Source organism: Apaloderma vittatum, unplaced genomic scaffold (assembly GCF_000703405.1).
Source record: "Apaloderma vittatum isolate BGI_N311 unplaced genomic scaffold, ASM70340v1 scaffold7832, whole genome shotgun sequence".
NCBI classification, from domain to species: Eukaryota; Metazoa; Chordata; class Aves; order Trogoniformes; family Trogonidae; genus Apaloderma; species Apaloderma vittatum.
Window position 1 is genome coordinate 29,150 of NW_009705206.1, and position 24,171 is coordinate 53,320.

At 38.3% G+C, this 24,171-nt stretch overlaps 1 protein-coding gene across 1 annotated transcript in view; it reads right to left on the bottom strand.

Moving 5' to 3' along the window:
• The window catches only part of RGS22 (regulator of G-protein signaling 22), a gene marked incomplete at its 3' end in the record, with an annotated part of 60,842 nt that overhangs the window by 16,146 nt on the left and 20,525 nt on the right, over positions 1–24,171 (bottom strand). Inside the window, exons 9-18 of the mRNA XM_009865308.1 lie at positions 23,916–24,140; positions 23,203–23,364; positions 22,088–22,268; positions 17,650–17,775; positions 15,978–16,079; positions 11,312–11,506; positions 6,984–7,076; positions 6,284–6,450; positions 2,978–3,140; positions 2,205–2,363 (exon numbers count right to left, since the gene is read on the bottom strand). Coding sequence (XP_009863610.1) covers positions 2,205–2,363; positions 2,978–3,140; positions 6,284–6,450; positions 6,984–7,076; positions 11,312–11,506; positions 15,978–16,079; positions 17,650–17,775; positions 22,088–22,268; positions 23,203–23,364; positions 23,916–24,140 — 1,573 coding nt within the window. The remainder of the gene's footprint in view (positions 1–2,204; positions 2,364–2,977; positions 3,141–6,283; positions 6,451–6,983; positions 7,077–11,311; positions 11,507–15,977; positions 16,080–17,649; positions 17,776–22,087; positions 22,269–23,202; positions 23,365–23,915; positions 24,141–24,171) is intronic.

Here is a 24,171-nt window from a genome sequence, read left to right on the forward strand (position 1 = left end):
CTGCAGCAGGTGCAAGAAGGGGCATGAGCTAACTTCTAGACCTGGAGAAGTCCAAGTCTGAGTAGGAGCAAAGGGAGGAGTTCATTGCAATGTTAAACCCGATGGTTTGGTCACCGGGGAGAGATACTGTGATGGAAATAACCTTTAAATTGTTCTAAGTCATTATTTGAGTTGCGCATTATAGGAACTACGATATCAGGAACTATCTAAACTAGTAGAGGACAAGTCTTACAAGAAGCAGTGCAAGTGCAGCAATAACCCAAACTGAGCTGGCTTTGGTGCCCACCCAACACACGACCTCTCCTGTCCTAAGTGACCATCGTAATAAATGGAGCCCAAAGTCATGGATTAAATTGACCCGGTGGACATTTATGGACATTTTACAGACATTTCACTGGAAGAGTCCATAGACTAAGGTAATTATATCTGTGTATTGTATCAAAGGATCAGAAGAGGGGAGTGGTTAATGAGGATGTATCAGATAGCGTGGAACCCGAGCATGATGTAGATGGTACAGAATAAGGGGTAGAGAATATTCTGGGTTTGGCTGGGATAGCGTTAATTTGCTTCTTAATAGCTAGTATGAAGCTATGTTTTGGATTTGTGCTGAAACCAATGTCAATAAGTCAGGGATGTTTCTGTTACTGCTGAGCAGAGCTTACACAGAGTCAAGGCCTTTTCTGTTCCTCACCCCATCCCACCAGCAAGGGGACTGGGGGTGCACAAGGAGTTAGAAGGCGACACAGTTGGGACAGCTGACCCCAAATGACCAAAGGGATATCCCATAACATATGACTCAGCATATAAGTCTGGAGGAAGAAGAAGGAAGGGGCAGATGTTCAGAGTTGTGGCATTTGTCTTCTCATGTAACTGTTACATGTGATGGAGCCCTGCTTTCCTGGGGATGGCTGAACACCTGCCCGCCAATGGGAAGGAGTGAATGAATTCCTTGTTATGCTTTACTTGTGTGCACAGCTTTTGTTTTACCTATTAAACTGTCTTTATCTCAGCCCATGAGCTTTCTCAGTTTTACCCTTCTGACTCTCTCCCCCATCCCAGCCAGGGCAGGTAGTGAGCAGCTGTGCAGTGCTCAGCTGCTGGCTGGGGTTAAACCATGGCAGCAGCTTAGCCTTATCACATGGTCTTGTGCCAGGGCTTGTAAAGGAGATGGAGTTCAGCTAAAAAGGGTAGAGGGTTAGGAGATTTTGCTTTAATTAGCATATTGATTATTAAAATGACAATTTGTCTTATCAGAACCTATACTTTTCAGATTGCTTATTGCTCTGAATCAATGAAAAGGATCCAGTTCGTATGCACTTCTAACAACACTTCTTGATGTTAAAAAAGATGGTAGAAAACAAAATTTTACGAATCAATGCCTTGTGCATATGTGTCTGCTTGGTGGAGCGGTCCAGTTACCTTCTGCTGTGACATTCACATTTCAGAGCTGTTGTGGAGGTGCAAAAAAACCAAGTCCTTTTTGCATCTGTCACCAGCAGGATGATCTCCCTACATAGATCCCTGCCAGAGAGGCACTCTCATAAAAGGCAGATGTTAGCTCTGCCCATTGCCCAGTCTTTCTCATGAGCCAGCAGGAGTGAAAGGCTCCTTGTTCCCAGTTTTCTGGCAACTTTCTGAAGTAACCAATTGGAACAAGGCTTGTAGCAGTTAACCTCCCCACTCAGAAGAATTTCACAACTCGTGAAGTCATTTCTACAGGCACCGCAGCTCCAGATGGGAGAATACGGACAGCATAAGAGAGAGAGAGAGAATATGGCGTGGGAAACCCACTCGTTTTGTTGTGTTTTTGTCCCCTTGAGCAAATCCTTTACACAAAGCAGCATTTCTTCTGTGTGCAAGTGTATGGGTAAGGCAAAATGGCATATGGAGAGTGCAGCACTGCAGCAAAGATTAGTTTACTCCCCTGGCAGCCTGACTGGCAGAAGAGCTAACACCAGCTCCTTCAGATTTAGGATCTAACAATAATACTGTCAGCTAGACTAAACCTTCAGAGGAACTGCCTTCATAATTATCAAGCTAAATGCTTCAACCTGTACATGCTACAGCGTCTCTTTCAATATGAACTGAATGTGGGCTGTGGGCTGCTTTTCCTCTGAACCATTTTGTCCCAAAGGCAAATTATGAGCCAAAAAAAAACCAAAAACCACAATGCCTGGATGTGTTGCTGTTGTTAAAAAAATTACCTTCGCTTGTCCCTCCGCCCCACAGTGTTCATCTGCCAGGAACAATGGCAGCCATTGTTTTTCTAATCTCTTCTGGACGCACTGCTGAATTTCTAGCAGAACCGCTGCTGAAAGTCGATCATGAAGGATTTGTCCCCATCCTCCACTTGAATGCATTAGCTAAGCAATCCAAACACAATAACACATGACATAAACTTTTGTGTATACCAAAAGTCCTTTATCTCTCTACATCCTTGATTTAGCAAAGTATGAGCTTAACTGTAAGCAAAGCGTTTAATGCATGCTTACTCAAGGCTCACATGTACTTTTCATAAAAGGGAACAGATTACATTTGTCCCTACCTATAATAGAATACAGACTCTGGCAAATAATACCCCAGCTTGACCAAGTAAATTTCCTAAGTATCAAGATATATCAGAGTACCACAGCTCAGACTTGCTGTCTGTGGCTTTACTGGCATACTGAAATAGAAAGCTGGAACAAGTCGCTCTGCCTGAAAGCCATTTTTACACTTTTTCTGAGCTGTGTTGTGCCTGCTCTGGCTGTGGCCTCAGATCAGGGTTTAAGAGAGATGTTCTGTAAAGACAGGGGAGAAAGCCTGAACAGGAAGGAGTGGAACCCCACAATCAGAACAGAACCAGATTTCTAGCCAAAAATATAGGTAAGATTTGAGGAGATATCTTGGAGAAAAACTGGAGTAAAGCTGTTTATGGACTTTTAGCTAAGTCACATTCAGTGTGATTGTTCTTTGTGAATGGTTTTGCAACTGGTACCTGTTCTTGTTGTTCTCTGGTAGCTGGGCTGTTGGGTCCAAAGAAGTATTTTTTGTTTAAATACTTGTTCTTAATGTCCTTAGATTTTTCCTCCCTTTTTTCTTTATCCTTGTGCAGCATCTTTCTGAACTGTTCAATATCTAGCCAGCACATGAGATCCATGCTACAAACAAATTTAAACAGAATGTTATTTCAATATTGAGTTAATTTCGTCAACATTCTAGGGAGTTATTAGTTTAACCACAAGCCACCAAAGTGTTTGAGTCCTAAATACCAGGTCAGATTGGACTGAAACTTTATGTCATTTTTTCTTTGCTAATACCATCTGGTGAGGCCATAGCACTTGGCTGAAGAGGCAGATCAAACACACATCTTAGAGATCTCATTTAGGGTCCCTTCTGGAGTACCCTGAGAGAAGTAACCTCCTCAATGTGCTGCTGCTAAATCCAGCAGGGATTGTAAAGCAGAGCCCTAGTGCAGAGCTCACAGAGAGAATGAAAAATGAAACAGATGAGAATGCAAAGCAGTACTGCAGGCTGTGAGCCACTGTGAGACAAGTCGACAGCCCCTGTTCTGCCTCCTCATCATATTGCCTGAGAAAGGAGCAGGGATGACAGCTGGGAATGTCAGCCCCAGAAATCACCCCCTTCCTACCCCGTGTGAAGTGCTAGAGCTTAAGAGAGTGTGCAGTCAAGCAGACAGAAACAATTTATGGTAAATTTTGTTTCTAGGGCTTTTTGTGGGTTGCTTTTTCATAAGGCAATGATTCTACTGCTTATTTCATTATTCATAGTAAGTGACAAATAATCTCCATATGCAATTCTTGAACTATACATTGTTCATAATCATTTGCATGTATACTATCAACTTAAGTTTGTTTTGATGGAACATATATTGATTTTGTTCTTTAAACAAAAGGACAGAATAAGTGACATAACTACAATTTCAGTTTATTTTATATGACCATTTTCTGATGATATCTTATTAGCTAAAATTTTGTGAGTATTTTAATGAGGACATTCACTGTATTTGCAGCAGGAACTATGAAATCCAGAAAAATCTGTTTCACTTTTCCATTTGGTTAAGAACTGGCTTTTCCAAAGCATTAATCTATGAGTAAAACTTTCAAAAGTATCCAACTGATTTAAGAAGAAATGTCACTGTTTCAGAAGTCTTTTGAGACCCATACAGACCTAAGTTCTATTGAGAGTAAAATTCTTCCATTTGATAGTTCATCACAATGTATGTTCACCCAAGAGGTCCAAGTTACTGTGGTTTATGGAGTTAGCCCTTGGCATCTACCTATGACAACCGATCAAATATATCCATCTTATTTAAAATCCAAAATATATAATCTTAAACTGTGTTAGGTTAAACCAGTGGTGGCTTCTCCTAGCATACTCTACTTTTTCCTGTCAACAGATCAGGAGCGTGTGCATGGTCAATTAGCCTGGCAAGACTAACAAATGGTAACCTACTAACCCAAACTAACACAAATTGTGCTGCAAGTGTGTAAATGTACCCTATATATTTAACAAAATAGCAATTAATGGAACTTCATTTTTACCAGAATTTGTGCCCAGGTACTCAGCAGCCTGTCCTTCCTGAAACGTGGATCACTTACAATTGGGCAATAATAGAACCATACATTTTGGTGAAGAGGCAGATGACACATTTGTTGGGTTTTTGTTGAAATTTTCCAGACTGCATTAGTTCTAGCACTCCTTCAGCTTATAATACCATTACGTATCTTTACTGTAGCACACCAGGTGGACTTCAGAGTTACTAGGTCTGAACTCAGCTCTAAAAGACTCGAGTTTTGAGACTTTTTCAAGTGTTTTTCATCGTTATCAATTTCTACAAAAGAAAATTTCTCCAGAAATTAAATATTTCTCTTCCATGCTCTACCACTTAGGGTGGGACTTGTCTGTGATTTACAGAGAGGCTGGAATCTCAGACGTGATTCAGCATACTGCCTATGACCTCGTCCTAACCAGTGCCTTGTTCTCTGGCAATTCCTACCATTTCCCCAGTTAGAGAGGAACTCCAGACCAGTGGTCTCCAAACTGGTAGGTGCATACCCCAGGGGGTGTACAAAATGATTCATTTGGAGGGCAGGAAGAAAATATTAGAAATTCAGTACCATATGTATATAATTTATTAAAAAATAAACATACATATATTGAGGATGCATGACTGAAAATTTTTTACTGATGGGGTATGCAACCAAAAACGTTTGGTTACCACTGGTCTAGACCGCTAACTCAGAAGTCACTTGATCATAGGCACCCACAGCATAAGAATCTCCATCTGAACTCATTGTCTACAGTCATTTTGTAGTCAGTGAGCGGAAATAGGCATCTTTAGGAACAATCCATCCAAACTGGTTTTAGATGTTACTTTCAGAATTAGACGAATTCCATCCAGAAGTGTGTATTTCACCCTCTGACTACAAAGGTGTCTCTGACTGTTTATGATGATAAGCAGAAGTCATGATATTGAGTCTTGGCCAGAGGAATCCTGTGCTATATGTCCATCTCTGGACACTTGATAAAGCTGACCAATAGCCGATCTAAAATGACAGCAACACTAGACTAGAAGCAACAGACAATATGTAAACAGTCAGCTTATGGGAGCCCAGGTTAAAGGAATGAAGTGGTAATTTAGGGACTCGCTAGCAGTTACTTCAAAAGTATATTTGTCTTTCCTTAGAACAGAATGGAGATTAATGTGGGGCTTGGAAAAAAAAATAAAGGTGGCAAACTCACATTTACATCTGCTAGAACTGCTGGTTAGATCTTCATTTTTAAACAAATGGTCTCACTTTTTCAAAAACTCTGCATAAACTGTATGTGCTACGAGCTGGTACTTAATTCTGTTCAGATCAGTGCAAACACAAAACTGCGGTTGCTCTCACACTGTGAGAATAACATGGCTGTCTTCTATTTGTACTTTTTTATAACATCCAGCTTTAATTTTTAAAATGTACTAAATTGAATCTGTACTAAAAAGGAGAAATTTTAACTCATTATAGGCTAATTGCTCTACTCAGGGGCTTGCCACTAATCAAAGCAGAAACTGAAAGCAGAACTCTAATATAAATATGTTATGACAGGAGAATTTTTACCCCTAAAATGCTAAGACAATTCAGTTGTCTGAACAATGTGCATGTGCATTTCATAAATATAGAAACATATTTTTTAAAAAGACTAAAATCTGCAAACATTTAGATAGCCAAGATCCCCAGCAAAGATTTCTTCTGAACTTATAAATGGATAAAATAATAATAACAATGAAGAAACATACCCAGCAGAATGCTCATTAAGAAAACCCCAGAACTGTTCTAACTTCTTTTTGTTGTGGATCAGGTCAGATAGATTAGGACCTGGCAATCCTTTGGGAACTTGATACAAGTGCTGATCCTCTATGAGAGCATCAAGGCAGGATGGTAGACCAGTGTCAGCAACAGCACTCTGAGGGAAGAAATAATTTCACTTGCATAACTGCCTTTTTCATCTCTATATTTTGCTCAGTATAATAATCCTTACATTAGAAAACTTCTGTCTCTGTGGAAGAACAGTTTTTTGATTGCTAAGAAAATAAATCAACTTAAGGCTACAGCTCTTAATCAGCTTTAGTTTTATGTTTGCTTTAAACATACCAGTATGTGCAGGTTCCATAATCAAATAAACCAATATATACCTGGAATTTACTTGAAATTGAGGAATTTACTCAAGATTAAGAGCCTGAAATACATTCCACAGACTTTAGTTAAAACTGTCTCATTGACTCCGATCATGCAGTGGTCTGATGTTGATGTGGCTGACTGAAGACCTGTATTTGTAATTAAACCATTGTCTGTCAATCATTGCCCCAAATGAATGGTAGAAATCAAGCTACTTTCTTCTCCAAACTGGCATGTAGTCAGTCTTTCATTGAGGATACTCAAAGCGTTAACCCTCTCTGATAGAAAATGTTTGTTTTTGTTAGTAGGTACTTGTCTTACCTCATCCTTCTTGGAACCACTCTTTCGATGCAAAGCCTGGAGCTTTCTAAAGTACACGGAGTCCAGCTGTCGAGTTTCTTCCACCAACTCCACCTAATAAAAATAATAGCTTATGTCATCCCTACAGTACACATTATAGAAAGATGGAGAACTGGGTGGGCACCTTGCCAGTGACAGTGGATAGAAAAGAATGTGTCTGCCAGTAAGGAGACTTGTGTTTAGAAGACAGTGGAAGTCACATCCTTGTGATGAACAATTCAGTTAAAAGCTCTGGAAGAACAAAATTTTCAGATCTATGTAGATTTCTACAGAGCACCACTAAATAACCTAACTATAGCTGTAACAAAAGAATTTTGTATTGAAAATTTGATAAATTACATTATGAATATAATATAATATACACAATATATTTTATTGTGTATATATTACATTGTGTATATTCTGTCAGATTTACCTAATTGCCTATACCAGCAAATTGTATGTCAAACTGCCAGTGAGAAGCAGAAAAGCAGGTCTTAAAACTATGACTCTCAGTGGAAAATGTGAAAAAAAGGGTGCCACAGATTTCCAGAAACGGAAATTTAAGACAAGAAAGGTGCTATAATATCAAAACAATGAAAGTGAAAGCTTTCAGACTTTCAGTACTGTCTCCTTTCTTATTTTCATACCAGGTAATGCCTTAAAATAATGAATTGTGCTTAGTTAGAAATTGTGAACTATTGGTATTTTTTATGTTAAATATATATATATAAACTAGAGAAGTTCTCCATGGTATGTGCAAATAATCAGGAACTGCATAAGGAATAGTTTGGTGACCCTCTTTGGCTGACTAAACCATTCAAATGCAGGTTTTAGGGTATTTAGCAAAATTGAGCCAATGCTTTATACAAGAGTTTATGTGCAAGAAAGAGAGAAGAGAGTTCTTAAAGTAATATTCATTGTGCTTTTGTCTAAATGTGAATACCACAGTAGTCACCGTATTACCTGAATACTTTCAGGCTCACTGTAACTGTTCCACTGTTTTAAAGTGCTTTGGGATATTCTTTTCTTTAAAAGAAAACATAGTTTAATAGTAAATAGGAAAATAACTTGGAACATTTTTCATGAATCTCAAACAGAAAGCAGATAGAGGCAGGATGAGAGTCGACAATAAAAAGGAACTCTCCCGTTTTCATGTTTCATTTAAAGATAAAAATGTGGATACATGCTGACCATGTTCCAAATAAGCAATTTTGGACTCACCTAATTTTTGATAAAATATCTTGATTCATTATGGGCCGAATATGTCCTGCTGTATGGTAGAGCAAAGGGGAAGAGTAGAGCCAGGGACTGAACAAAATACAAAGCAGACCTTGTTTTTGTGCTGAGAAGGAGTGCGCCTAAGCATCAGCCTGTGTCTAGTACAAAGAGACTCTAGTGCCTCCCAGAACAGGTCGTTTTATGTCTGTGCATTATAACTTTTCACAAACGCACGTATTATGCACTCAAAAGGATTTAGTTCGGGTTTTTCATGCTCTGATTAAGATGTTTGTGTTATTAGGGCACTGAGAAGTCTGCGTGTAACTGCTCTTGCAGAGGAAAGCATCGTCTAAACTGAAAGGGTTATAGATTATCCCTCGGTTAATTCAAGGAGGTATAAATTGACACGTGAATTAACTTAAAGCAAAAGCTTGTGTATTCATTGTTACTTTGGACAAATTCCTCCAGTGCCAGAAGCAGTGAAAACACTGTATTCAGAGAGTGCTAAAAAACAGAGTTCTTTTTATACAGAAATAATGCATAAAGTTTGTCCGAGTCAAAAACTTGACTCGATGAGGACTGGCAATAGATACTAGACAACTAGTATTGATAATACACGTGGAAAATACACATTTACGAAAGACTGTAAAACTAGTCTGATAGATAGTAGATAAAAATTCAAATTACTGAAAGCACTGGTTACTTACACAGTGTTCTGCAGGTCACAAACAACCATAGCCAAAATAGCTTAGAAAAAATAATTTATATGAAAGCTTAGAAAAGATGCTGAAACTGAAGGGAATATTTTGGAGATGTGTTTGGATTAATATATTTAATTTTAGTAAGGTTTTTTTGATGTTCAAACTTTCAAAGTTTCTTAAGGAAATTAACTTATCACAGGATGAGATGGAAGGTCCCTTTGCAAATTAATTAGAATTTAGAAAAAAAAATAAAATAACTTTCATTATGGGGTGGGGTTCCTACTGGAGTCTCATAGGGATCTGCACTGACATTTTTTTAAACATTCAAAACTGTCTGGAAAGGGAGGTGAACAAGGAGATAAAGTTTGCAAAATGATTTCACAGAGCAAAAAATTAAATTGACTGTAAAGAACTGCAGGATTTCAGGACACTTAAGCGTCTGCATGATAAAAGGGCAGCTGAATTCAATGACAATAAACATTAAGTCATTCCAATGAGCTCCAAATTAGAGTTTTCCATTAGTTTTTATAACTTAGTAAAGAGATCTTGGAATCATTGCAGATGGCTAATAGCTTACACTTTGCACATCCACTCAGAGTTCACCAGGCATCAAAAAGCAATTAGAATCATGGAAACAGTTAGAAAAGGAACAAAGAGCAAATCAGAAAACATGATTCTGCCACTGGATAATCCTGATCTTGAGTACTGCTTGCATCGCCTCAAAAGAATATTAAATAATAGGAACAAGTGGGAGTTATAAGTGTAACAAAGGTATCCAACATCTTCCATAACAGGAGAGGACAGATAGTCTAGCATTCTTGAGTTTCAGAGAAATATAATTGAAGTGTAGGATATAACAGAAACATATAAAAGCATAACAACATTGATAATATGACAAGGTAATAATTGTTCACTGTTTCTCAGGGCATACAGAACTAGGGCACTGGGTGAAATTGTTAGGGAGGGGTTTGCAAACAAAGATAAGCATTTTTTTCCTCATATTCCATGATTAAACCATGGAACCCACTACTACAGTGAGGCTGAAGACGTGACTTAAGACACACTTACACAAATCCAGGGAGAAAAAAGTTTGTCAAAGACTGTTAAGCACAAAAATATGGGTAAGACCTCTCCTTCATGAAGCTCCTCAGTTGCGAAGTGCTGAAACTGGCAGTACTGCTGTATGGGACTTTTTTTCTGTTCTTGTACTCTAGAGTCTTGTTTAATACTGGCCACCACCTCATATGCTTAGAGGACCATTCTCAACTTTAATTTTAGGTATGGGATCTCCCAGTCATCCATACATGTATGCACAATATAGTAACAAAAATACACCATACCACAAAACTCCTGTAAAAGGATTTCAAAATGTTTTGCAGGGGGTAATGTACGCATGTTCTCATGCTGTCATGCTGACAGAAGTATGAGCAGTAGGTGGTGGTATTTCCTGTAAAAATAGAGATGCTTCATCCAAGGACATGGGGGAGAAAAGCAGGAACAAGAACTACCTTCTTGCCCTCCAACTTCTCTTTCCTCGTTGGAAATTTCTCCTTCCATATCCATGAGGGAGTTGTTCAAGACTTGGAATTAGAATTTTGACCTACAGCTGGTAACTTGTAGGTGAATTTACAAAGAGCAGAGAGCCACAGCATCCACCACTGCCTCCACTTTTTCTTATTATTATTTGTCAAAAGCGGAGTCAGGATTGCAGCCATTTCCTCCGACCTGCATGAGCCTGCTCAGTTGAAGCCTTCAGAGTCTTTCTGGGATTAGGACGGAGTTCACCACTGAGCCACCTACTCCAGGAAGCCTGCAGAGCAGAGTTAGCCCTTACAAAGCAGGGCAGCTATCTAAAATGTGTTTGGGGCAAATATAGCTGTATTATTTCACCATATCACATTTCCTCTTATGCTAAGCAGAAGCTGCACTTTAATTCTAAACACCAAGAAATACTTGATACAATTAATAAGAACCTGGCATCACTGTGCTGACACTTCTAGAGAAACAGCTTATTTTGTGCTTATCATTAAAAACATAGAAGGTTTGTAGGCAAACCATCATAAGAAAATTACTTCCGATCAACGGTCAGATTGCAGAAACATGACACTTCCTGAGTGCAGAAAGAAATTTTGCCATAGCAAGATGCCTTCCTCCCTGACTCACAGACCAAGGAGTCTATGAAACCTGCATCTTCCTTTCAGATGAGAAGTCTGCTCTCTGCAGAAGGCTCAGCCTACTCCACATACCAGCGTGCAAAAGTGTGTGAGCAAAACAGCCTGTAATACTTCTCCCTTCGTGACTACAAGTGTAACAGAGTTGCACATGAGGGATCTTGTAATTTAATTCCCCAACATAAGAATTTTTCATTGTGTTGTCCAGATTCATTACCTTTCCATAAGTATATTCTTCTGCTTCCACCATCTTCATCCATGGTTCTAGCAGAACAGAGAGGATATATTCTTCTGCTGAGTCAAAAAGATCCTCAAAAGCTGGGTTGATTTTCTGATAAATCATGTATTTCTTACTCTGATGAAGTCCAATGTCCATAGGAGCAGATGGGGCTAGGTAAGTTGCAAAAAGGAACTACAATAAAACAGAAGAGGAGTTTCTTAGCCATCATCCATTCCAATGGTCACAGGCCACTGAAGGAGAATATGAGTGCATATTTGTCCCCCACTGCCTTGCTGTATATTCTGAACATATACCTCATTACATCTGCTTTGTTTTCACCAATATTACTGTTTTGTCCAAAATTCAGCTGTTGCCATAACTGACGTCCCTGCCATTTTTACTGCTACTTGATCACAAATTAATGCTTAATGCAATTTTCATTTGGAGATTATTTGGCTGATTCTTAGATTCAGATAATCACATTCATTACAGCAACTGTACTCTTCATGAAATTGTGGTGCTGTTTTGCAGAATATGTGCTGGGCCAACTTGTGAAATAATTGTACTTTTTCTGGATAGATGTGAATTGGTACATTTAAGGTCAAAATTAATGAAAAAATGTAAGATTTCACTCTGTGTGGAGCTATTCTTGCACAGTTCTTTGACACTGATGAAACTCTGTCATGGTACAGGATCCATAAAAGGAGACACCACTGCACAACTGCGGTCTGAATTCTCACCAAAATGAGGATGACATCATGGTATTTTTATGAAGTACTCAGAGTTTGCCATTCAATGTGTATGAATAGAAGAAAGCTGAACCTGGAGAATGTTTCCTTCTCAATAGCAGCTCATTCTTGAAGCAGAGTAATTTTTTTATTTATTTCAAATCTGATTTTTTTTCCAAATAGTCCCCTAAGTCAAATTCTTGGGGTTTTTGCTAGGAAAAAGAACACTGAAAACTCAGAGAAAAACACTTTCTTCCAGGAGTATCTTGGAAGAAGATATTCCAGAATATCTTTCTGATACATCATGATTTTTACTGCAGCTAGGAACTCAAATGAAGAAAGATGCTGCTATAATAAATTTCATATAGTTATAAATGTTTTTTCTCCTTCATATTGTCAGAGTCTAACTAATTCTTGAACATATGGTCAGGGGATCAGATCAGTAGCATAAATTAGAATTTCTCTCCAGGATGGCACTGAGGAAACCAGCTTCATTGCTTATTATCACACAGTTTTGACACTGGAGAATGGAGGTTACAGATAATTCTCATTTTCTTTATGTTGCTAAAATCCAGCTCTAACTAGCTGATGCACAAAGCAGTAGAAAAGAAGAAAATAGTACATTTACTCTATGTTCAATCAGTAACAAGACACAATTGCGTTTGGATTTCAAGCACAGTGGGAAATGTTTGAGTACCTTAAATAATTATGTTTCTGTTGAGTACATTTAATAATTAGGTCTCTGTTTGTTTTAAACTATATTCTGATTTATTAGTCTCTCTCTTTCAAACAGCAACAGGACCATACTGCATCTCTGTTATTTTGGACCTTAGCAATTTGAAACAGACCCTTTAGACTCTTCTGGTATCAGGTCACTGAGGAATAGAGGACTATAATATTTCCCATCTGTCCTCCAGTTGGAGGATTCTGCCTCCCTTCTACATAGGTCTAATCACTGAAAACGAAGGTGGATTGTGGCTATTGTGGCCCACTGTTATCAGTACAATAAAGACTGGTTTGATTGCCAAGACTGCAGGAAAGCCAGCTGTGGAGAGTTCTGGGCATGCCAATGAAGAGGAAAAGTGTCTGTGTTCAGGGCTTTCAACACCAAGCAATGAAGTTAGCAAAATATAGGAGGAAAATACATTGTATCATTTAAAAAGGAATATTCATAGCCTTTTTTGACTCCTATGTCATGGAAGTCTTGTGGGTTTCTGAATCTCAGTGGAATAGTGAAACTTTCGTATTGGCCAATCTCCTAAAGGATCAACAGGATAAAAATACATTAAATGAACTTGAAGGCCATCAAATTCATATAAAAATGTTAAGTATGTGACAAAACATGCACATTGATTCAATTGATTCAATGTTTTTTTCCTTTTGTAATACGCAAATAATTTTCCTACCTGTCAGCTGTACATTTTCCTATAAATGTATTATAATAAGTGGTGAATTGAACTCAAAACCATATCTGGAAATTTGGTCAGAGATTGTATTTTGGAATTACTAATAATGGCACAAATCTGAACTGTGAAATTATTAGGAAATTCAGATTCAGACCTTGGCCTAATTTATAGCTTTCCAAATCAGGGATTGTTCAGGCCTTGGGTTTTGGTGTGAATTCATCCCCAGATGAGAAGGCTTTGGTGAGCAATCTCAGAATGGCTCAAGTGAAGCAAGATGATTTGAGTCCAAGGGCTTTGTAGTGCTGCCCAAAGGCGTGGATATTGCTCTGATCTAAATGAGGAGCTTGTGCAGCTGCTTGACAGAATCATATGATGGAAGAATACAATGCACTGACTGGTCTTAAATGGAAAAGCTAAACTACCTTAACCCCCATCATCAACTGTGTATGTTCCTGGCTGATTACTGATACTCATCATTTTTCTCCTCCATCGAATTTCATTCTCACTGTAGTTTCTTCCCCTGGATGAATGAATATATACCTTGGAATGCATTTTCTTACTCTGTCGTAAAGCTGAGATAAAAATGCCTAACAAATGACACAGTGAGTAGCAGATACAGAGCAATGCAGGTTTGTTCTTGTTTCTAACAGGAAGCAGACAGAAAATGTACGGAATACTCTGGATGTCTCTTTCTGTAATAGACAGTAAAATATACATGACGATGTGCTATGCGAATCTGATCCACATTCTCTTAGGAGTACTTCGAATGACTATCTTATCATGCCAAAGGTGAGCACAGAATTTGGGAAGGCATCTCTTCCATAAGCTGACCCTGTAGATTGGATGCAGCTTGACTCTCTACCGTGTTCCAATGAAAACAAGAATAATTTTTGCACAGCCTTAAAAGGCAAGACTGAGAATGATACCAAATGTTGCAGCACATGTGTTGATTTGTTATGTTACATTTCAGCTGTTAGTTATGCTAATGGAACAGTTTCACGTATTTCGTTTTGATGTATTTACTTTAATGGCTATGTGCGTGTAGCTCTCTGCAACTGCCTCGTAACACTGATTGTACAATGTTCTGCTGTCACCACCAGGCCAGCATTGGAAATAAGATAAGAAAAGTAAAAAAAGACTGGGTCTTAGTTTTCAGTCATGCCTCTGCTGTGGAGTGTCAGCTGGTGTGAAATGAAACAAAATGGAAAGCCATCATTGACCATAACCTAAAGTTTGGTCTGCAACAAACCATACAGGAAAATGAAGACCCTCTCTAGACACGGTTCACTTGCACTTGTGTTGTGAGTGGGATCCCTGGCCACACACCGACCAGGGGAGATACAGGAGACAGTCAGTCTTAAGGGTACCCTCAGCCTCAGGCTCTAAGTAGAGATGGTGGGGAAAACTAATTAGGGTAGCAGTTCACGTTAACCAGTGTGTGACAGGAGAGAGGGAGGAATCTGTGCCTCGACCTCTGCTTGCAATTTCTGTATAAATAATGCTGGTTCAGGTGGGAATTCTGCACAAATATGCAAAATTCTGTCATTTGTCCCAGTAAAACCTCCAAGTAGGAAAAGAAGACAAATTCAGGGAAGATCAGATGCTCAGTAACATAAGCCATACAAAGAGATTATTCTCCACTGCTTTCTACCAATATTTGTTCCAACAGCATGTGAAGTAGCTTTGCTCTATTACAGCATATATTAATATATGCAGATAGGATATACTCCTACAACATAAGGTTTACAGAGGAAAAATAGACCCAAGTTTCACAAAGTGATTTTGAAAGTTGCTTGGAGTGTTTCTAATGATCTCACACTGCTGCAGCCCCCTTCCTGGGCACTATTAGACTATTCTGTAGCTAGTGACAGCCATCAGCACCCATCACCTGTGGTGAACTAGTTCACTTTTGTTTTATAGCCCAATTAGGAATGCTCATTTATAGGAAACATCAATTCTGATTTACAGCAAATGAGAGTCTAAAGATCAAATGGTGGGGGTAATAACTGCAAAAATAGCATAATCATGTCCTGACAGTCAGAAAAAGAACAGAGCTGATAACTGAAAGATTTATATTCATGACTAAGGTCATTATCTGAGGCCTGACGTGTGAGACCTGCAATTCTAACCCACACAGGAGATGGAAGGGAAGGTACAACACAATTAGATGATTTAGGGAAAAAAAATATTATCTTTGATTTAACACTAAGCAGGGAGTTTCCAGATACAACACAGAGTAGCAGAAGGAAGATTAGGTAAACTGAGTATAATAGATAAAACTGGGAACAGGCAGCAGAGTCTAGAAATCAAACTATGCATGTTTAACATTTAAATCAAGAAATTCCATGGAAAAAATCCAAAGAGCTTCTTTTACTGTCCACAACCCAGATTTACTTTGGTGTGTGTTGTCAAGATTTGGAAAGTTTTCTATTTTCTATCTTCTTTTCAGTTTTTACTCTGAACAAATGTATTTGTTAAGGGAATGAACAAATGTATTTGTGAAGGGAAAACACATTATTTACAACTTACTTGAGCTTGCTTGCGTATTTCAAATGGATGAAGAGTTTCTTGAAAGAAAAGCTGATGATAAGCCTGTAGGTCAAACCAAAAGTACGCACTGTTCTTCCACAACTAGAGATGAAAAATATTATAAGTTACTGCTATCCAAATATCACAACTTTATAAGAGGTTAACTTTCCAATGCAAGTAATTATTTAGCTCCTCGGGGTCATCATAAATCAAGGTCAATTTAAGTTGGATTTAATCTTCTGTTGCATACTGGCAGAAGGACAACATATTTAATGGCATTGTCACTGCGATACTATCTCTTTTATTGTATCCTTTATGCATAATTGGCCATTAAAATTATTAACATTTTAGTTAACATTTGAAGAGTAACCACATTTCAGTGGCATAAAGCCAGCACTAAAGAAGAAATGCTGGTAGTGGACATGCAGAATTTGTGCCATGGTGAAATATCGTTTTCCAGCAATAACCAAAACAATTAAATATTGTGTACTTGACATATTACTGCGACTATCATTACATTTTTATTACATGTGTTTCTGGGGCACAGAGTCTTGGCTTCATTTCATAAATTCAAATAGACGTCTAAAGATTTTTAAGAGAAGTAGTCAAAAAAAAACCCCAATTAAAACAATTCTTGTTTTAATCATATGCTTATGGGATTCAAATTTTAAAAATACCCTGAAATCCGAACACTGGACAAAAAGAAAATGTTCCAAAAAGATAGGAGCCGGGAACTTTGCTCTGCAAACTGTAGTCTGCCAGACCTGGTATATAAGTCAAATAGGCTCCACAGTTCTAGATAAAATCTTAAGGAAATAATTTTCGAAAGAGTCTGCACCTGCAAAGACTAGAGGACTTGCGGGTGGGTGCCTATCTCCAATGAAAAAAAAAAGTTACTTTTATTTAGATTTCTATCTATCCACATTTAACATTTTTAGCGGAAGGTATTCAGCTTTGGAAACATTGGCTCTTGCCTTCTGGTAGCCAAAGGCATTTCTAGCTACTGCTGCTGGATTCTGGGTTGTGCCAGCGGTGAAACAGATGTCCATCTTGATTGCATTCAAACCTCCCCTAAAGACTCAATTTTTCTGCAAAGCCACTAAACACTGAGTCAGATTCATAACTTGTTCCAACCAATCCTCAATTTACACCCAACAATGAATGATAGATCTGCTGACTGCAGAGAAGAAATAGTGTTATGTTTCTCAGAAATCCAAGAAGCTTCGTGGAAGCAGAAGAACGTTTTTAAAACATCAGAGATTTTGGACATCGCTAACCCAACAAGTAAGGAGGCAGATTATCATGAGTAATAGCATCACGGATTTTCCATCTTTTTAAAAAATGTTTTTGTGGGTTAAGACCTCATTTTTTCTGCCAAGTTAAAGGCTAGTTTTTAAAAATGATTAGTCTCTTTTTTATCCCTGATGGTACAATCAGATTTCCAATAGGTTTGAGACAGTTAGGACCTGACAGCTTGGTTAAGACCTGTCATTAGTTTGAATATACACATGAACAGTTTATTGTTGTTGAGGGATTGGAGTCTCACAAGTAATAATTCATCCAGTCATCAGTCTTTCTTTCTCCATTTTTTTTTTCAGTCTGGCTGGTCTCTATAACTTGGCAAACAGTCAATTGTGGACTAAATTATCACAGGGTAGGAAAATGCTCATACCTCATTCCCTGACTTCTCACAGAAGTCTGTGAAGTAGTAGCCTGCTCTGTTCTCCAAATAAAGAAACTGCAGCATGCTTTCCATTCTTGATCCTCCTAAGAAAACACTGCCAGCATCGCTTTTTCCCTGGACAAAAAAAATATATAGTTATACAGCAAAGAATAATAGTCCTCCATTATTTTCAAATGTCAGTACATTGCAATGGAGGGTCACTCTGTGCATTCAATTAGTATCTTCATCCCAAGAAACTAGACTCCATTTTCTACTACATATGCAATTGATCACAGCTCTCCATACCATTTTCCCACTAAATATTCCCATCCAATGGAATACATCTGATGACTGAAGGTGGTTCATTCCTTAGGTAGTTCCTCAATACTTGAAACAGAAAAACAAACCTAGCCTTAATTCTGTCATCTCTTTAGCTCTGAATCCAGGGAATTCCAGTTATACTAAACCATATCACCTACCTGTCAAAAGTCATCTCAGCTCAGGCGAATGTGTTTTCAACTAAGAGAAGTGGTTATTTGCTCAAGCCTCAAAACAATCAGCTATGATGGAAAAATAGATATGTCTTCTGAGGTTACGTCACTGGTATCAGCAACAAAATCATGAGCATTTTAGAAATCCCTGCTCTTTACTGTGGCCAATACTCACAGAGAAGCCAGAGGAGGCTACAAAGTATTAAATTAACTTCTGATGATCACTAGATAGAAACGTTAGCTGACTTGCCATCTCTGATAGCAGAAGTGGGAGCAGATGAGTATGGTGGCTTACAACCAGCTTCTTTCGAAACAGCAACAGGGATGGAGAAGGGTAGGAGAAAGTCAAACTTCTCAAGCAGAGTGGGGAGATCCCCATTCCCAGTGTGAAATTAAACTATGAATCCTTGCCTCCCCCTTTGCATCATATTTCTGATGGCATCGAAAAGTGATGAGGTCCTGACTGCAGGTTCCAGACTAGCCCTGTAAATGTAAATGGTAGTTTTTTCCTCCCTCAGATAGAGGGAAACTCTGCATGATGAAGGTGTATAAAAACTGATAGTTCATGGTGTGAACACTTCCTGAATATAAATTTCTAATGTCCCCTAACTGCAAAGACTAGCCTTTTCTTCTGTCAAAATTAAGAAAGAAGTAAAATGATTGCAGTGAAGTAATAAACAAAGTGTGATTTTGACAGGAAAAACAAACAATCATGTTGAAGTGATAAGCAAACTCCATGCATATGTAAACAGGCCCAGATTTCACGTTTTGGAGGGTTTTTTAGTTGCAGTAAGGGTAACAGAACACTGGCACAGGCTGCCCAGGGAGGTGGTGGAGTCTCCTTCTCTGGAGACATTCAAAACCCGCCTGGATGCCTTCCTGTGTAACATCGTCTAGGTGTTCCTGCTTCGGCGGGGGGATTGGACTAGATGATCTTTCGAGGTTCCTTCCAGTCCCTAACATTCTGTGACTCTGTGTGAGGCTGTGAGTGTCAATACCACCATGAAAAAGCTGCTTGTTTAGAGACCATTCCACAAATGTAAGAGGTTTTGGATATATTTTGAATTGCCAGATTTTGACATCTCACATGTTCGATTTGTCAGCATTTTAACAGTTATTGAGAAAAGGCTCTTCTGTGCAGCCTGTCTTTCCTGAGGTTTGCTCAGCAGGCAATAATTCAACAAAGAAAAGAATGAAGTACACAAGCAATAAAGAGAAATTGCACAAATGAAGCATTTTCCTCATATGAATTTTACTATTTTTATGATTTTCTGGGGCAGATTCAGTTTTCACTGTAAGTCTGGTATACTTTCCCAGGCAACAATTCCACTGAAGCATTTATCCAGTGAGTTTTCCATAATAGCCTACTGAACACATGGTCACCATGGAAAAAATCAACACTTTCTAGTCAAAATAAACCTCTGTATGTGCCATGATTTCCTACCAAATAGGTGACAGATACCACACAGAAAATGCTGACATTCCAATTACACCTCTGCATAATGCATTGACTTTCCTATAATCAAACTAATTTCTCCCCATCATTTACTACTTCCCCTTTAATACTACAAAATAAAGTGTTTTAATCCGTGATTCAAGACAACTAATCCTTTCCAGTAGTATTTACCATGAGAAGATCAGCATAGATGTAATTTCTATGACGCTGGTATTTTGAGACTTCAGTGTCATCCGAAGATAAGCAATGAATCATGTCTCTTCTCCTTGACTTTCGCCTGGATCCACAAACAAACAAATTTTTCAATAGATGTTTAAGAAAAAAATAGGGCTAGTTATAAAATAAACAACTAAGAAGGGGCATGAGAGAGGTAGAATGACGTAGTGAATAACAGAGGAAAAAGTAGATGAAGCTCAAATGTATAATAAGTGTGAAAAATGTAAAGGAATACTTTTTCATGTCGCCCTGTGGAAATCACTAATACAGCATATCTTTGAGGGCAAGCATTGAGATCGGTTAAAAGAATATGAATGCATGCAGAGAATATCAACTACTACACAAGAGAGGGTAAAACACTTCTTTTTGGAGAAATAAACTCTTTTGTGTTGTGGCAGAAGCAAATGAGAAACTAATGAGCCAGGGAGGAATTCTCCATGCATGCAATCTGTACCGTAACTGTGCTTCACTAAGCAGATTGCTGTAATAAAGAAAAGTATTTATGAAAACAGTAAGATCTAATAGCCTTTCATATATTTTCAGTTATATTGGTGTGCATAAAGATGTACAAGGGACTTTTGTACTTAAAACTTTCTGCTGCTAGAAATGTCATACCTTTGGGGGCTCTGAACTGATGGCAGGGTAGGTGGCAATCTTGATGACCTCTTCAAAGAGAAAGTTGGTGTAGCTAATTTTGATGAAGCTGCTGGTAAGCTTGTTCTACTTTTCTAAAAAACATAACAGAAAGATAAGGCAATTTGATCATTTTTCCACCTTTGTGTTTTCTTGGCACGTTCTCATTAACTACTTAAAACTTTCAGTGGTTTTCAGGACTATTTTTCCTTGTCAATCACAATATGTAAAACTGCAAATTGCAAAAAGCTGCTCTGAATACCTTTCAAGAGTTTTCAGCACACCTTAATATGACTATAGCTTAAAATTTACATTTATAACAGGCAGAAATGTTACATATGTTTTGCACAGAATTAGAGGTGATGTCAGATGAAGAGCACATTAACATGTTTTGTGAATCTTTACTAAGTTTCCCTTAAGTAGCTTGCTCAGACTAGGAGAGAAGATGGCATTCTGCCACACCATCATTGGCTTAATGTGAACAAAATCATGCTACGGCTTTTTGAAGACACCAGTTGCATTCAGAGTGCTCTCAGAACTTCACCCAGAGTTGCTCATCTTTCTAACCTCTTGCAAGCACAACGAAGCTGGAAGATTCAAAAGTCTAGATTTCTCACTGAAAGAAAAATATTTTAAAAACTGCAAGAAATGATCCATCAGCTGATTCTATGAGGTTCATGAGTGTCAGGTCATATTTTTCTTCAAGTGCTGAACTCAACAGGGGCTGGGAAACCTGAAGAGTTAGGATACTGTCTGTCTGACCTACAGCTAGTCCTGGGTCGTTGCACACCTTGTGAAGTCAGAACCCGTCTCTGTGAGAGGCAGTTTCTTCTGGCTCCCATTCCTAAAAGGCTCCTGAGCCCAGCTTCTTCTGAACAGGAAACCTGCCCCATTGTTTTTCCTCCATTATCTCCATGAATTAGATTTTTTAAAAACCAAAATCATAGTCTATAACTGTCCATCTCAAAGCAACAGAAGTGTGTGAACAGATCTGTGGCATAGCACATCCAGTTCTTGATACTGGAACTACAATCTTGATTTACATTCTTCAAGTACTTTCTGTTCTGAGGCTTAACACGGTGTTGCTGAAAATCTGCACCTTTGCCATTACGTCTCAAACTCAGGCTTTCAGGAAAGAAAAGAGTCAAAACTGAACTTTTCAACTGCAAGCTGCATGCTGTGGAAAGGCCTACGTTTTGTGGTTTATGGTTTTCTGTAGAAAGCAAAAATCACATTTAGCTGATTGAAGGACTATGATGATACAAAATGAGCAGAACTCTGACTTGTTTACAGACATGAGGGGTAGTTTCAGGGTAAGTATAGTGAAGTTTTAAGAATTACTCTGGATTAAGATAAGGCTGGGTGAAGGATAGGATCTGCAATTCCAGATCCTTAATTCTGCAGTTCTGAGAAATTTGAGCTAAAATATCTATCCAAAAGACTTATGAAATAGCCAAAGTGCAACTGAGAAGCTAATTTCACTGAATTTCTAGCAACCTGTTGCATAAATTATAGCAAAATTTTGTTGCATTTTTATACATAACCATCTGCAACAGACCAGTAATGTATTCATGTTCCATTAAATTTAAGAGCTTTATCATGATTTTTGATGGCATACAGCTTTGTTCTTCAATGTTGTGAGCCTACTTACCTGAGGAAAGGAAGGCAGCATCCTGGGCCTGTAAGACTTAGGTGTCAATGGTAGCAATGAAACAATTTGTGGAAAAGGATCAACGTCCACCCTTGGTCGCACTAGACTTGTGTGCCAGAGCTTCAGTTTTGCAATGGCATTGTCTATTGCTGTTGAGTGAGTGACCCAGAACCTGGGACCCCTAGGGAAAAAAAAATGCTAGTAAATAGAACTTTCCCAAAACATTAAATACTGGGCTATTTGGTTGCTTTTTTTTTTTCCTCATGATGGAGATTACTCTGTCAAAATATGGTGCTATGTGCACCTAGATTTAAAAATCAGTTAGTGTTCAAAATAGGTTTAGATATTGCACTGTCCCAAATCTAAAACCAAGCAACATACAAATAAACAGGTACAAATCCTGCATCATTACGTAGTTGCCTTTTTATGATTCTGCAGTAGGATGTGCCCCATCCATCTTATAGCAAAGAATAGGAAAGGATTGTAGATCACAGGACATGGACCACAGCTCTCATGAGGCTCCACAGCAAAGTTCACAATTGCAGGTATCTTTTTATGCCTGCAACTTGTTGATCCCTCTTGGGGAGAAGTCCTTCAAAAATTTAGCTTATGTTTTCGCAGCAGGTTAGAATTTGTATCCTCACTTAAGCTATCAATATGGAAAAGGCATTTTGTATGACAGACATTGAACAGTAAAGTCTCAGGGTCAAATTCCATGTAGATGTATACACAGAGCATCCTCAGAAACTTGAGAAGGGCAGTATGGGGAATAGGTTAGGACAGAATTAACCTTCTATGCCTGGAGGGGTTTCTCTACCCTGCAGCCTAAAGTTCAGTTGAACAGTATACAAGTCAGCTATAAACAAAGTAGCTCAGATGCTCTGGCAGTAAAATAACAAAGGCTCAGTTAGACAGATCTACCTGGCTTCTCAGCAGATTGCAGCGTAGTTTGGGCTCAACTCAAAATACAGAGGCAACATCTGCTAGTATTTACCATGACATTGCTTCCCATAATTGCAATGGGATAAGTGAGAAGAAATAAACCTAATAAGCTTATCAAAGAAAAGGGAAATTTGTTAAGAATAAAATCTTAGTTCATGTTCATTTTTTCATACCAGTAAAGAAGTAGAGGTTTCACCACTTCAGGCTGGATCTGTTTTAAATGCGTTATATTCCACTTATCTCCATGCCATAGATCAAGTCTGAGTAACACTTCTGAACTGAGGAAATAGTCTCCGCTGCTCAGCAGATACAGTATTTTCATCTTACTGAGTTGTCTTGAGTCAACAAAAACAGTCACATAAGCATGTATCAGATGCTATACAGAACCAAGTACAGTTCATCCTACTGGCCAAACTGCTGTCGTGCAACATGCTTTTAATTGCAAGTGGTAGATATCAAAACAATTTTCCTCAAATTAGAGACAGTTTGTGTATAAGATAAAATGTACAGTGCCTTATAATAGACAATCTTAAATCAGTAGAGCCTTTCATTAAAGCAATTTGTCATACTGAATGCCCTAATTGTGCATTTGAGTTATTTTATTCTTTTTCTTCCTATTGTCATCTGTTTTCCAAATCTCTTTCTAACAAAGCCTTAATACTATGGGAATTCTGACTTCATGTAAGCTTTGCAAATGTGACTCTGCGAAAAGAGTTTTATCAGCTTCAGCAGAGTCATTCCTCACTTACCTTGTCAGGAAAACTGTGATTAATTTTGTCTGTTCTATTCAGATGTTGCAATTTATTCTGAAATCTCAAAATTGGCATTGATCTAGCTGGGTTACACATATTAAAATAATGAGAATAACTTAAATAATAGGAAGTACCTTTGCTGCCTTGTAGTGTCCTTATGAGCCTTCAGTCTTTCAATATCCATCCAGAGACACCAGTATCTCTCCCCAAGTGTTCCTTTAATGAACTTCTTGAATCTTTCAAACTCATGTCTGTTCCCAGTGACATAAGCCCTACTGTCTGTCCCATTACTTTCAGAACTTGATCCTAGGCTTACTTCTTCAGTATCTTGTTTTCTTGCATCTTCCTTGGAGTCCAAGAGTCTAAATGGAGAAGAACTTTGGGGAAAGA